The sequence below is a fragment of the Chinchilla lanigera genome, unplaced genomic scaffold (assembly GCF_000276665.1).
Source record: "Chinchilla lanigera isolate Chin_1 unplaced genomic scaffold, ChiLan1.0 scaffold00021, whole genome shotgun sequence".
Lineage (NCBI taxonomy): Eukaryota > Metazoa > Chordata > Mammalia > Rodentia > Chinchillidae > Chinchilla > Chinchilla lanigera.
Genome location: NW_004955422.1, coordinates 23798715 through 23814547, shown reverse-complemented (window position 1 = coordinate 23814547; position 15833 = coordinate 23798715). Strand labels below are relative to the sequence as shown.

The 15833-nt window shown below is 39.6% G+C and overlaps 1 protein-coding gene across 12 annotated transcripts in view; it reads left to right on the top strand.

The window, feature by feature from the left end:
• LOC102013097 (zinc finger protein 782) overlaps window positions 1-15833 on the top strand; it is an 86574-nt gene that overhangs the window by 59241 nt on the left and 11500 nt on the right. For 10 of the 12 annotated variants that reach the window (XM_013513999.1, XM_013514001.1, XM_013514000.1 and 7 more), the window contains one exon: window positions 198-2089. In XM_013513999.1, coding sequence (XP_013369453.1) covers window positions 198-2023 — 1826 coding nt within the window. In that variant the 3' untranslated portion in view covers window positions 2024-2089. Of the gene's footprint in view, window positions 1-197; window positions 2090-14000; window positions 14108-15324; window positions 15633-15833 lie in introns of those variants that run through there. The other 2 variants (XM_005384706.2, XM_013514002.1) reach the window with 2 other exon arrangements.

Genomic DNA, 15833 nt, shown 5'->3' with positions numbered 1-15833 from the left:
AGACTGATGGGTTAAATGTTCAATGAAAGGGGGAGTAACTAGAGGGTGATATATGGTAATGGGTATTTTTTTTTAATGGTATTAATTTTTGGTGTTAATTTTTTAAAAATTTAAACATTGTATATTTCAGTCACATTTTGTAAGCCCCATTAATAAGAGCTGTGTGAAGTATCGTATTTTTTTTTTCTCATTTTTAGAAGACTGCCAACCTGATAAACTCTTAGAGAAAAGCCCAGAACACCGGGACAAACATTTGTGGCCACCTTCATTCACCAGCAAATCATTGACTACAGACCAAGAAACTTCCAGAAAATCACATTATTCCAACATAGATATTTTCCCTGCAAGACTGACACTTTGTCAGTGTGACCCTGCAGGGCCCAAGAGCTGGGGTCTCAACTCATTTGCCTCACACTTTCAGGATTCAAGAGAAAAGGCTGGTGATCTTAACTGCTCTGAGAATGGGCTACTCAACATTAAGGGTTGCAGAAAAAATACTGGAGAGAAAGACCTCAGTCATAAAGTAGAACCTATTCACCATCAGACAGTTCGGAATTTGAGACAAGCTTTTAAATATAATGGAAGTAGAAAAGCTTTCCTTGAAAAGGCTACTCTTATTTCATCTCAGAGTGCCTACCAAAAAGAGAAATCTTACACATGTAATACATCTGGAGAAAAGTTGTATGACAGATCAACCGTTGTCTCTCAGAGCATTCATTCAGATGAGAGTCATTGTGAGTTTAATGGAAATGGGAATGGTTTCAGTAGGGCTGCTAAGAAAACTGATCCAGCAGGAAAATCTTTCACCCAAAAGTCAGACATGAGAGAACAGCCAAAAATTCACATCAAGATAAAGCACTCTGAGCACCAAAACATCTTCAGCCAAAATTCAGCCTTCCTAATGCGTCAGAGAACTCACTCAACGGATAACACAGGTACAGAGAGTTGCAGATGCCCATTGACTTTCAATGTACATCACAAAATTCATCATATAAAGATGAAACCTTCTGAGTGTAATGAATGTGGAAAATTCTGCTTTACGAATTCACATCTGAGTCAACCTCAGAAAAGCCTCACTGTGGAGAAACCTTATACATGTCATGAATGTGGGAAAGCTTTCAGTGAGAAGTCACGCCTAAAAAAACATCACAGGACTCACACTGGAGAGAAACCATATAAATGTGATGGATGTGAGAAAGCTTTCAGTGCAAAGTCAGGCCTAAGGATACATCAGAGAACTCACACTGGGGAGAAACCTTTTGAGTGTAATGAATGTGGGAAATCTTTCAACTATAAGTCAATCCTCATAGTACATCAGAGAACACACACAGGGGAGAAACCTTTTGAATGTAGTGAATGTGGGAAATCTTTTAGCCATATGTCAGGCCTAAGGAATCATCGGAGAACTCACACAGGGGAAAGACCATATAAGTGTGATGATTGTGGGAAAGCTTTCAAACTGAAATCAGGCCTAAGAAAACACCATAGAACACATACAGGAGAGAAGCCCTACAAATGTAATCAGTGTGGAAAAGCTTTTGGTCAGAAATCACAGCTTAGAGGACACCACAGAATTCACACAGGGGAGAAACCTTATAAATGTAGTCATTGTGGAGAAGCTTTTAGTCAGAAATCAAACCTCAGAGTACATCACAGAACTCATACTGGTGAAAAACCTTACAAATGTGATGTGTGTAGCAAAACTTTTAGGCAGAAATCAAATCTTAGAGGACATCAGAGAACTCACACAGGGGAAAAGCCCTATGAATGTCATGAGTGTGGAAAAGCTTTCAGTGAGAAGTCAGTTCTCAGAAAGCATCAGCGAACTCACACAGGGGAGAGGCCTTATAATTGTAACCAGTGTGGGGAAGCTTTCAGTCAGAAATCCAATCTCAGAGTACATCAGAGAACTCACACAGGGGAGAAACCTTATAAGTGTGATAAATGCAAAAAGACTTTCAGCCAAAAATCAAGCCTAAGAGAACATCAGAAGGCCCACATGGGAGTAAATACATGCATGTAAAGAATATGGGAAATATAGGCAGTCTTTCAGTCAGTACAGTTTTTGTTGGCTATCAAAAAAAAAAAACTAAAGATAACACTTTAAAGATAATACAGAAAATAGTCTGTGATTCAATCACAGACTGAGGATTCAATCCTCAGAAAACCTATGTTGCAGAAAATCTCTTTGAAAGTAAAGAAAATACAAAGATTTTGTGTGACCAATCAGAATTCATTCTTCAAAGAAATGACAGAAAGACCTAGAAAGAAATGTGTACTGATTTAATCAAAGTCTAATTTTTTTAGTACAGTTGTCCCTCACTATATCATGGCTCACTTATTGTGGCTTTACTGTATTGTGGGTTTTTAAAAAATATATATCTAATTCTGTATCGCAGGGTTTTCACTATATTGCAGGATTTTGTGGTATGTAGGTATTTATATAATACTTGTTATCTTAATTATTTTTGCCTAAAAAACTTAAAACAATATAAAAATGTTAATTCAAACATATTAAAACATTAAATTAAAATAAAATAAAGTATGTATTTCATCAGCAGATGAATACTGTACTGAACACAATGGAAATGAAATACACCAGTACTGCTTGCACAAGTTTGCCAACATGAGATTGTACGTGGCACACTATTGGCTGATGGAATGGAAGGCAACCAACCACAGCACTGTGTTCTGTATCCTGGATGCTGATTGGCTCAGTGACCATAGCATCAGTCTGTTTACTCTCCTGCATTGTGCCCATATGTTCATCATCTGTCCTTGTCCACTTCACATCAAGTACCCATATAGAATTTTATGTGTTAAAATTATGTAGGTTGGACAGTGTAGAAAGTGTTTAAGAGCATATGAAGTGTTTATAAGAATGTGGGAAAGGTTGATAAGAAGTGGGAAAGGTTTATAGGAGTGTGGGAAGGGTTTATAAAGCCTTAAAATATATATAACTGATAAAATGTAACACTGCCGCTTTGTGGATTTTCACCTATCATGGGGGTCTGTGGAACGTAATTCACATGATAGGTGAGGGATACTGTACAGCACAAAATACATAAAGGGTAGAGATCTGAGTGTATACAAAACAAGAAATGAAGGTGATGGATGTGGAGAAATCTACCATAAGTCAGCCTTCAGTTTGATTTACACAAGTGTAAGGCCCATATGTCATATAATGACTATAAAAATACCAGTAACCACTTTTTGCCCTGTGCTACTCCTAACAAGAATTTTCCAACCATTCTATTAGCCAAGTGGAATCCTGTTGTTAAATGTAGGGATCAATTATAGGTGAGTCTGATTAAATACATCTCTCAAATTTTCAATATTTTTTTCCAGTTCTCATCTGAATTGGAATGGAGACTACTTCTGGTTCATACATTGAATTCAAAAGCATGGTGAGAAATAGTTTCAAAAACTGGCTGTGAAATGAGTTTCCCCCTCTATGTGCACAGTTGGGCTTTTTAGAGCCAGAAAGTAAACTTTTCTGCTGAGCTTCTACAGCATTTGGTATACCTCATATTAAAACTCATCGACCCTTACTGAAAACCCATGAAAATAATTTCTGTGGACATCTGAACTCATTGTATATCAGAAAAGTCATCTGGAGATAACTTCCAACAATATCTTCCTACAAATCTGCCTTCTCAGTCAGGTAAATATTAGGGAAAAAATCTAATATTTGAACATATGGGGAGAAAATCCCTCACCAAAACATGGTATCTCATCACATATAACTGGGTTTTCAATGTATCAAAGTTTCAACACATCATCAAACTTCTTAATTGCTCAGAAATATAAGGAAAAAATAATTTAAGAAAGGTAAGTAATAACCTTTATCTAGAAATTTTATTTAAAGACCTATTTCATATGTAATGTAAAACAATGCAATATATTAATATTGATTAGTAAGCATTCACTAGAATAAAAACTTTAAAAATAAACAGAACAATGTGAATGACAGTATTGAATGTAAGTGAATATTTTCTGAGTTGTCTGTTGTTTATGTCTGGATATGTTCATTCCTTTTACTAGGTATTTATTTCATTTGTTTTAGAACTCAACATTGTGTCTCCTTACTTATTAACTGTTCTCACATCAGCTACAACTTGCTGTATGTATATTATTAAATAAACCTTTCACAGGTAATATCTGAATATTCAGACGACCATAGCACAGTCCTTTTTGTCCTGCTGCCTGTGATACATCCATACAGAAAGAGCCATTGCTACCAAACTGCCTCTTCAAAGAAACCAATGTTTTCTATATACTTTGGTATTATCATAAGATCACTAATACATAGAACACACACGTCTTCAGCATCACTTGATTCTTCACCAGTGTTTAGTGTATTAATGGAACTTCATTTATGTTACTGTAATTTTTATATATGACATTTTATTATAGTTCCCATTTCTAGTGAAATTACCCTGTGATCATGCATGTTGTCTGTTTTCCACTGAAATAATTTTATGTGGTGTTTGGCATTCTTGGTCTTATTTATGCAATTGCTTGGATCCTTGTTTCTCTCTATATCCACTTAGCTCTCCAGACTTTGGGTTCTTTTTTTGCTTTGTGACCTTACATATTTAATGCATTCAAGAAAAATAGTAGTCTGCCCAGCCACTACTTTGATTTTTGAGTAGGAGCAATACTTTTTTTTTTTTTTTTTGCTACTTCTTAGGCTGTAGTTGAAAGTCATCAGTTGACTTTCAATAGATGTTTCAGAATAGTTTGATGGAGAAAGGACAATTTTTTAAATGTTGCTGAAATAACTGTACATTGATATATTTTAATTTCAAGATGTATTCAAAATTTATGTGAAAATAATGCAAAATTTGAATTAAAATACTGCAGAAACTAATAGTTTTAGGTACTCAGACACTTTTAAGATAGAACAAAAAAACATGAAACAAATGAAAGGTAAGTTGAGTTTTTTTATGAAAATGAGTGAGAGAACTACAGACTGGGAACCAGTATCTCTAGTAATACTTGACAAAGGACTTTCATCTACATTATATAAAGAATATTTATGTGTTAAAATTATGTAGGTTGGACAAAACCTAGTTCAAATAAGCAAAAGAAAGGAAAATATTGAAACAAGCATTTGAGTAAATTTGAGTAAATTACATAAGTGCCCCATAAGTACTAGAAAAGATGTATATAATTTTAGTTAAGAAGGAAGTGCAAGTTAAAACTAGAATGTGATAGCATCACCAATCCATTTGCTAGTTCCTTGTAATGATATTTGTTTTTTTGGTTTTTTTTTTGTTTTTTTTGTTTTTTGTTTTTTTTTTTTGTTTTTCTCCGGTACCAGGAACTGAACTCACGACCTTGCGCTTGCCAGGCAGGCGCTTTTGCCGCTGAGCTAAATCCCCAGCCCCCTTGTAATGATATTTAACTGTACCTAGCAATTTTCACTCTATTTTATATAGAAACAGAATTGTACAAAAATGTTCATATTGCCTGGGAAAAATCAAAATTTCTTCCAAGAGGAAACTACATAAGGTTATGAGTACTGCCTTATGATGGAATAGCACCCAGCAACAAAAGAAAGGAACTGCTAATTCATGTAACATCAATGATAGATCTCAACAAGATTATTCTGAATCAGGAGCAAAAGACTAGAACCATGTTCTACTTACATGAAATTCTAAGAAAGACTTATCTAATCTTGAGCATTGGAAAGTAGAACATTGCTTGTGGGGAGGAGTTGGTGAGGAGTCACTGAGTCAGTTGTTGAGTAAATAGTTTTGTGTGGTGAAATGTTCTGCATCTAGATTGTGGTAGTTACAAAGCTGTGTAAATTTTCAGAATTCAAGATTACTGAATACGTACGTTTTATATAAATCATGTCTCAGTAAATTGATTCTAAAAATCATATAAGTGAATTTTGGATCCTCATTATGTGAATAAATAACTTTGAAAAAAGGGCTCAGACAAGTTGCTTTGATCCTTATCATAGATAGTAGATGAAAAGTTTGACATTCTTCGCATAGGTGTGTCAGGACTTGAGAAAAATGCCATCATTTCAAATAGTGAAGGGCCTGCCAGTGTAGAGTTTATGAGTGTATGAGGTAAGCGAGTTTGAAAACTCACCTTGAAGGTCAGTGGAGAACATTGAGGACTTTGAGAAGTGACTGAGCTCAAGTCTCAGAGTCCTTCACATGTTCCTAGAAGAAGCATCAGTTGTGTGGGCATGCCTGACCTTGTAAATGTCAGCAGAGGGTCGGGTAAACTGAGCCAAGTGGTGAGAGAGGGAGGCTATGGTCACATAACTTTCTTATCAAAATTACCAAAACAAGACATGTAATCATCACGACATAGAAGGATAATAATTGAAGAGTATGATTAAAGCAGTCTATAGAAACCATTAAGTTGCCATTAGTTTAAATTTCAAAGCCTGGGGCCAGGGATATATCTCAGTGGCACAGTGCCTGCCTGGCCAGCACAAGGTCCTGAGTTTGATTTTTGGTACCCAATAAATAAATAAATAAAATTGCCAAACCTAATTCCACCATAATGTTTTATATCCACATATACTTAAAATGCACAAGGTGAAGGCTTCAATCCTTTTCCATTTTTATTATATGCTTGAGTAACGTCTTTGGAAAAAGTTAAACCCAAAGATAAACCTCTCACTCTGGTCCACAAGCAGGGCGCCGGTCTCCCGGCAGCACCGGATCACCTACAGGGCCCAGGCTAATGGTATTTCCTGGATAGGACTTGTAAAGCCGGGGTGGCCAGATCTCAAAGCACAATTCAAGCTGCAAGCCTGAGCAGCTTCCTAGACCAGTGCGTGGAAAGGGCTCTTAGGATCTGAATCTCCAAGGATCTCTAACAAGGCCTGATTACATGGGGGCATGACAGTCCTCAGCTGGGTTCGCCACAACAGGTTTGACCCACGGAGGGCGCTGTCCCAGGAGTGATACTGGATCTGGGTAGGGGTCTTTCCAGACCTGGGGTGTAAGCAGTGTTTTGTTTGTTTTGTTTTGTTTTTTTGTTTTTTGCTGACGGATTTGTGCATAGCTGAGGCTACTGAGCAGTTGTCTGCACACCTTTCTTCTCTCCTGTGTGTCCTTAAGAGCTAAGGCTGTCTTGTCCAAGATGGACAAAGTGGCGGCAGCTGCACCAAAAAAGCAGCTTTGGCTCCTGCAGCAGGTCCAGAGCAGTTTCCATATGCTCAGGAGCGACACACATGCTCCAAGCAAATTCAGCAAAAGAGCACTTGACAGATACTGGGAAACTGTTTTCACAGTCTTATTTTCTTAGGGGAAAAACATGAATACAAATTAAAAGTGACTTTTGCCTAGTCTGGTTCCTTGGTATATTTTTCCAATTTTTTCATTTAGCTATAAATGTACTCCCTCAAACTGCTTTTGCCATGTCTCATGAGTTTTGTTCTGTGTTTCTGAGGATTTTTTTATTCCCCCTCGATTTCACCTTTCACCTACTGATTGTGTTAATTTCCAAAAATATGTGCGTTTTCCAGTTTTCCTACTACTATTGACTTCATCTTCCCCTTGTGGTTGTGGAATAAACTTTGTATAATATCTCTCATTGTAGGTGGGTGGAAGTACTGGGGATGGAATCCAGGCACTCTTACCATTGAGCTACATCCCCAGCCCTTTTTAATAGTTTGAGACAGGGCCTGCCTAAATTTCTCAGGCAGTCTTGAACTAATCTAATCCTTTTGCCTAAGCCTCCCAAAGTGCTGGGGGTACAGGCATGTGCAACTACACCGGTCCCATAGATTTTAAGATTGACATTAGCTGGGTGTGGCAGTGCACACCTGTAATCCCAGCAATTTGGGAGGTTGAAACAGTAGGATTGCTGCAAGTTTGAGGCCAGTTTGGGCTACACAGCAAATTCAAGACCAGCCTGAATTACACAGCAAGATCTTATCTCAAAAAACAAATAAGTAAATAAAAATACAGTCTATGAAGATGTAATTTGTGCACTAACATACAGGGCTGATCAAAAAATAGTGTGTTTAAATAAAACAATTTTATTACATTAAAAGATATTACCATTAGCTCCCCTCAAAATGCTCTCCCTCACTTCCAGCACACTTGTCCCATCGTTCTTGCATCTTTCTGAAGTAATTCTGGAAGTCCTCTTTCATGCTTTTACAATATGTGATCAAAAATACAGTGGATGCTGCTGCCAAGTGTCATCTGAGGAAAAATCAGGCCCTAAAAACATTAAGATATGTCCTCATTCACCTTGTTCACCCGAGTGGTGTCCTGTGAGCTCTGGCTTCTCCTCAAAGTCAAAATCACCACATAAGGTAAACATTCTGAATGGATTCAGGACGTGGAGGCAGCCACAACAGCGTAATTAAAAATCAGGAAAGACTTTCAGAGACACATCAGGAAGTGGCAAGAATAATTAAATGAGTGTGTTCAAAGAAAAAGAATATTTTGAGAAGGATCAATTATAGCATGCCCTATACTATGATAATTTTTTCAAAAATTTAAACACTCTATTTTTCAACTACACCTAGAGTCTTGTCTTTCAGAGAGCCTTATGTGCCTTGAGAAGAACATGTATCCTGTTCTTGGGTAGACTGCCTATGTCTGTTAGACCCAGGTGGCTTATTGTGTTGTTCAAGTTCTGCTTCCTTAGGTGTCCTACATCTGGTTGTACTACCCAACAGTGAGTCCGCAGCAAGTATCATGGAACTGTATTTTTTCCTTTAATTCTGTAAATTTTTGCCTTATTATGTTGATGTTCTGTTATTAGATTATAAATGTCTATAATTGTTACATCATCTTGCTTTACCAAATATTTTATTAATATGTAATGTCCTCTGTCTTTTGTGACCTCTCTTACTTCAACTATTTTGTTGATAGTACAGCTACACCTACCCTTTCAGTTATAATTTACATAGAGAATCCTTTTCCATCATTTTATTCTCAATCAGTTTGTCTTTTGGTTCTAAAGTGAGTCTGTGTAAGACAGCAGAGTTGGATCATATTTTTCAGTCTCTCTGTTGTAATTGGAGAGATTAATCATTTACATTTAAAGTAACTTACTCATAGAGAGTATGAGACTCGGTGGTCTCTTGGTGGTCCCCAGGAGAAAATGGCAAGAGGATTTAGAAAATAAGACAACAGCTGGGGTCAGGTGGAGTTACCTCTTACTTGATGAGAAAGAAGACTGATTTCAACAGTAGGGGCTTTAATTTTATACACTTGCAAAGTTCGTATCATGGGGCTGTAACGTTGCCTAGCAACTAAGGACTATAATTGTCCAGGCAGGATACCTTTTTCCATACTGAGGTAGCTTGATTGCCTGAGGCACTCGGGCTCTGTCTTGCCCTCACTCATATGACCAATATCCAGGTCCAGCGGCTCCCAACAAGAGAGGGCCTTCTCTCATTTTCCTCCTTGTTATGTACATAGATTTTTTGTCTCTCATGTTTCCTGCAATGGTGTTTAGTTAACTCTTTTTTTTTTGGTGAGACCTCTAAGTTCTCCATTTCCTTTTGTATATATTCTATGCCTGCTTTCTTTGTGATTACCACATGGGTTTCATTTAACTTCCTAGAGTTGTAATACTGATTTGTACCATCTTTAATTCAGTAAGATAAAAATTCTGCTTCTATACACCTTCATCTCCATCCCATTTTACTTATTAATGTCATAAAATTACTTCTTTAAATGTAACCAAAAGCATAGAGTAATAATTTTTATAGATTAGTTTCATAAAGCATGTAGAAAAAAAGTGGAGTTCCACATCAGTTACAACATTAACTCTTATGTAATTTTCCATATATTTCCCTTTATCAGAGGTCTTTATTTCTGCACGTGGGTTTTGTTATTATCTAGTGTCTTTTCATTAAACCCAAAGGACTTTGAATTTCTTACAGAAAGTTTACACATAATAAACCCCTTCTGTTTTTATCTTGCAATGGCAAGCAGAAACATCTAAATGACATCCAGGATTTAGAGGCAGATTTATTTATGTCTACAGGCACTGATCAAGATCATTCCCAGAAAACAGACCCTGATCTCTGGTGGCCTAGGGCTTCTATGAGATAAGCAAGCAGGAAGTACAGAGGCAGAATGGCTTGTCAAATGGGGATTGGTTTATACAATGTGCATCACAGTGACCAGCTATGCATCACAGTGACTAGCTGTTTCTAAGAGAAGCAACTGGAAAACCAGGCCTGGTGGTGCAAGCCTGTAATCTCAGCACTTGGGAGGCTGAGGCAGGAGGACTGTTGTGAGTTTGAGGCCAACCTGGGCTACAAAGTGAGCTCAAGACCAGCCTGAACAGCATAGTGAGACCCTGTCTCAAAAAGACCAAAAAAAAAAAAAAAAAAAGCAACAGGAACTGGAACAGGAACTACCTGGGCAACTAACAAACTGAAGTATTTAGGGGCACCATTTTCTGTTACAATCTTGGCATGCTTTACTTTCATCATTTTTGAAGGTCAGCTTTGCCAGGTATAGTAGAATTGTTTTTTAAAAATGCCTACTTTTCTTATGCGTATTTAAGGTGTGTAATGTGATGTTTTGATGAATAGATGTTCATCACTTTTGGTGGGTCACATACCAATAAACTCATCATAAATGGGGAATACTGTAAGTTCAGAATGCATTCAATGCACCATTCATGGTTTAGCCTAACCTACATTAAACATGTTCAGATTACTTACATTAGCCTCTAGTGGGGCACAATCATCTAACACAAAGCTTATTTTATAATAAAGTGTTGAGTATCTTATGTATTTCAATAAAGACATGGCAGGATGTGACAGTACAAAACACACTGTTCCAAACACACTGGCAGCACCTCATGCTGTAAAGTAGGCAGTATTTACTCTCATTGTAAGGGCACAGTTATACATTAGCAGACTTGTAGACATATTATAGCAAAAATTAGAAATCAATTCATAGCCCATGACTATGCTCATGCTGCCTGTCACATAGATAGCCCTGACTGTCTACTGCTCTTTAATAATATGCTGAGCCAACTTGAATGTGTCCAACTTGTATTTTTCTTAGTTAGAAAAATACATTTTGTTTCCAACTTGCTTCAAGGACTTCATGTCTAGGACATACTGGCTCTGTCAAGGACCCATTTAATTCTACTTCTCCACTCATACCCTCAACCCCTCCTTCCCAGAATGTTAAACAGTTCCTTTTAAGTAAATCTGCCTGACAAAATATGACATAATTCTTATACTCCATGTAACCAATCATGTAATAACCTGCTATCAGCTTTGTACTACCCACTTGCAAACCCTACTTAAACTAAACTCAAACCTGACTCTGGGCTGGTGATTTCAACCTCTGAGTTCCCCAGCCCACTAGCATAATACAAGTTGCCTTTTAAATCCTTAGTGCAAAGAGTCTTCCATTTGGATTGATATTGGTTTCTCTGTTACATCATAAGTGTGTGGCTAGCTGGCAGCTACAGTTTTCTACTGCCCAGTATTGCATAAATGTGTCCTGCCACATACTCCTACCCCAGAAAAAGATCAAAATTCCAAATTTGAGGTAGAGTTTCTACTGAATGTGTGTTGTGTTTGCATGGCCATAAAGTAAAAACATTCTTAGTTGACCCATCATAAATAGGAAACTATCTGTACTTATATATAGTATAATGGTATATAGGCAAGCAAATTAACGTACATTTTTTGTGTGTATAGTAGGAACACTCAATATCTACTCTCTTTTCAAAACTTGCAAATACAATAGTATTGAGGCTGAGGATTTAGCTCAGTGGCACAGCACCTGCCTGGTAAGGGTGAGGTCATGAGTTCGATTCCTGCTACTGGAAAAAAAAATCAAATACAATATTATTGACTATTTTAGTTACTTTTCTGTCTTTGCTGAGACAAAATACCCAACACCCAAAGGAGAAAAGGTTTATTTAGCTCACAATTTGTAGAGGTTTCAGTCCATAATTGGCTGGCTCCAAGGAAGGGTGGCACATGGCAGAGGGGTAACAGTTACAGCAGAGGAAAACAGCAAAAGCAACAAGAAAAAAGAGGAAGAAGCCTCCTTCTGTGCCTTGTACTGTATCCAGTCTACCTGGATTAGGGCTGTGCCAATCCAATCAGTGGACTGATCCAGCAGTCACCCACCCTTAATCCCAACACACGTAATCCTAGCATTGAACCATGAATCAGTCACAAACTCTAGATTCAGTTACATCCAAAAAAAGCCCCATCTAAAACTTCATAAGGCTTTGGGGGGACATCTACACACAAACCATAACATTGATTTAGTCCTGTTGTACAAGTAGATCTCTGTAGGAGACCGTGACTGACCTCCATTGTGTATTAGTAGCCGTCTTATGCGCCTTTCCCTTTAAGTAAGGACTGCCTACCGTTGCCTAGCTACTCCCGCCTCAAGAACTAGGACTGCCCACCGTTACCTAGTTACTCCCGCCTTTGTCGGGTTACTTGGTTATTCCCACCTTAGAACTTCCGCATTTCTCCATGCGGTATATAAGCATGGCACTTCCCGCTAATAAACGAGACTTGATCAGAGCACTGTCTTGTCTCCATTCTTCGTGTCTCTTGTCCCTTTATAATCCCCACTTCCCCTCTAGGGTTCACCTTGACTGTACCCGCGGACTGGGACAGATCTCTTGATTTATTCATCCAGCATAACTCCATGTTTGTGTCCTTTGACCACCTCTCCCCACCCTTAGTAACCCACTGTTTAATTCTCTATTTCCATATAGTTTACTTATTTCAATTACACACATAAGTGAAATCATACAATATTTTTCATTATATGTTGGCTTTTTTCACTTACCTTAGTGTTCTCCAAGTTAATCTGTGTTGTGGCAAATGAAAGGATCTCCTTTATTAAGGCCGGATAATAACCTGTATATATGCACTACATTTTCTGCATCCATCCATCAACAAATGCTTAGGTTGTTTCCACATTGTTGCTGTTGTGAATAGTGCTGTATGAACATGGGAATGCAGTTTTCTCTTGAGAGAAACACACCTCTAGCCCCTTTTTATTTTTCATTTTGAGGCATGGTCTTGCTAAGTAACTAGGTTGTCCAGCCTCAGCTCAAACTTGTGATCCTCCTACTTCAGCTTCCCAGAGTTCTAGGACTAGCAGCAGCATCACACTTACTATTTCTGTATGACAATAATGAACTACATTTTCTAGGATTTTTTACATTTTACAACTTTAGTCACAAGAACTGTATATGTATGTTTTCTCCTGGTAGATCTGAAAGGCACACTCTGAAATGATATTCCAAATATTAATACATTTTCTTAATACGAATAAAAAGTAGAAAAGAGCAAAATAAGAATACTTACATTCTAGAGGTAGAATGTGTGTGTGTGAGGGGGGGGGTTCAAGAGGTCGAAACCAGGGCTTCAGGCATACTAATCATGCATTTTACCACTACACTCACCCTAGGCTCTAGTCGTAAAAAGTTTCAATATTGCGTGATTTTTCTTTTTTTTTTTTTTCCGGTACTGGGAGTTGAACTTATGACTTTGCGCTTGCCAGGCAGGCGCTGTGCCACTGAGCTAAATCCCCAGCCCTTTTCTATTTGCTTTTAAAGGAACAAACTTATAATATAACCTGAAACACTTTAACATGCACCTCTAAAAAGATGAATGAAATTATCTACATCATCCCGATGGAATCACAACTCAGGGTAACTTCCTTAATATTTTTAATATCCTGTTCATGTACAAGTTTCCCCAGTTGTTCTCAAATATAGGCTGCAGTTTGTTTTCTGCAACCAGAATCCAATCAAATATTACACACCGCTTGTTATGTTAGTCCAAAAGGTCTGATACATAACTTCAGAGGCTCTAGCAGAACCTGATTTAAAGTAACAAGACTGGCTGTTAACAGTTTCTCCCTACAAACACCAAAGCGAAATTTTAGAAAACGAAAATGAAAATGAATAAACAAAACGAAACGAAAAAAAAGACGTACGCGCAAAGCCTTGTGGGAAATGTAGTCCCGGTAGCGGTCGCACTGCAGCATGCTGGGCACGGGTAGCCTCATCGCTCCGCGCTTGCGCATTGAGCCCGACCAACCACGTTATCTGCGCCTGCGTTCTCCTAGGTCCCGAGGACCCCACATCCCGGGCTGAGGTAAGTGAGGGCGACCGAGCTGTTCCTCTGCTAGGAATGTGCCTGTGTGGGCACACACAAAAGTTGGGCGGGGTGGTCCGGGCGCAGGGGCGGGGTGCCGAGTCCCACTCGGGTGCCAGAGCAGAATGCCGCTGAACCCTGAGACCGTGGATGACCGGGGCAGGCCGCCAGAGGATGTGTTAGTAATTTACTGATCGGGAACCTGCCAGCAGGTCCCAGGAGGCCCGAGGAGGAGCCCTGTCACTTGCAGTGACTCGGGTTTCTCATCCGAAAAAGGGCTTGTGCGTCAGGGTGTGGTTGAGCGAGGAGCACGTCCCCTGGACAACACTTAGGCGAGTGCTATTTACGAGCCTGTAAACGTTGGTTCCTCTCACACTAGGACGACGCTTTTTCTTTTCGCTGGTGTTTAATCCTCACAACCACCCTATTAATAGTGACACCTGTGTGGTTACAAAACAAGAATGAGGGTTAAAACGCTAGACTCAGAGTCACAAAGGGACCCAAGATACAGGTGCAGATGTGCTTCACCGCCCCAGTCAGGCAGTTTGTACGATGCTGCCCGCCTAAGCTGTCCCCGCAGCCTTCACACGAGCTGGGGGACTTGTGCCCACGTCCCCAGGAGGAAGGTTGTGAAGTCAGAGTGCACAGAATCTCTCTGTGGCGGCGGGACTGATGCCTCCAGGCCCTGGGGTCAGAGGCTCCTGGCGCCTCTGCGCCGTCCAGGCTGTGTCTTGGGAAGACACCATCTGATGCTCTCGAGCACTGCCGTCCCGTAGAAACAGAAAGGACTCAAATGTAACGTTCAATGTTGTAGGAACTGGGTGAAAAGTAAGAAGTTACAGAAGCACCTTAGAGAACGTGCTGTGTTTTCCCAGTTTATCCAAATGTTATTTCAAGTTGTGGCACCAGCCACATTTCCACTCAGTAGTGGCCAGCAAGCTCTGGTAATGAGTGCTAACAGAATCAGGTTTCAGGCCCGTTATCAGTGGTTCTCAGTCAGGGTGAGCAGGCTCCAAAAGAACTTTGGAAGTGTCTGTGACCATTGTCGTAACTCGGAGGAGCGGGTAGCATCTATGGGTTGCTCACTAATGCTCCTACAGATCCCACAGTACACAGGAAACTCCCCACACTAAACAAACATGCGACTCCACATATCATTAGCGCCAGGGTAGAGACCTTGCTCTCCAACGTTTCAGCTAAAATGAATTTGTTCCCAGGCCTGAGTCCCAGCTGCTCTGGAGCGCAGCAGCTCTGGTGTGGCTGAAAGCAGCAGCTTAAGAGGGAAGACGAGTCCCACCTGGAACAAGAGGCTGTGAGAGAGGCCCCTGCTCCCGAGCTCTGGAACAGATGCAGAAGAGCCCAGAAAGGAGCAGGGAACCAGATGGGACTGGGTCCTGATTTGCCCCAAGAGAAGCAGTTGGTAATCCGCCAGCCTAGGGAGAGCCAGAGTTGATGATGTCTCCACATCCAGAAGCCATCACAGCCTGTGTAACAGTGAGCAGTGCAGCCCAGCCTGCGGAAGGAGGTGAGCTGTGGTGGAGAGGAGTGGGTGGCTGTCAGGCAGAAAGAGCCACTTTCTTGGCAGTCATTTCTTCAGGGTCTCCAAGGAAGGCATAACCATCCGAAGGAGGGCATTTCCTCACCAGTCCTCCTTATGTAGCCCCTTTTTCTTCTTTCTTCCCTTACACTTTTCAGATCTGTGTCCATAATAAAGCCTTAGAGATAC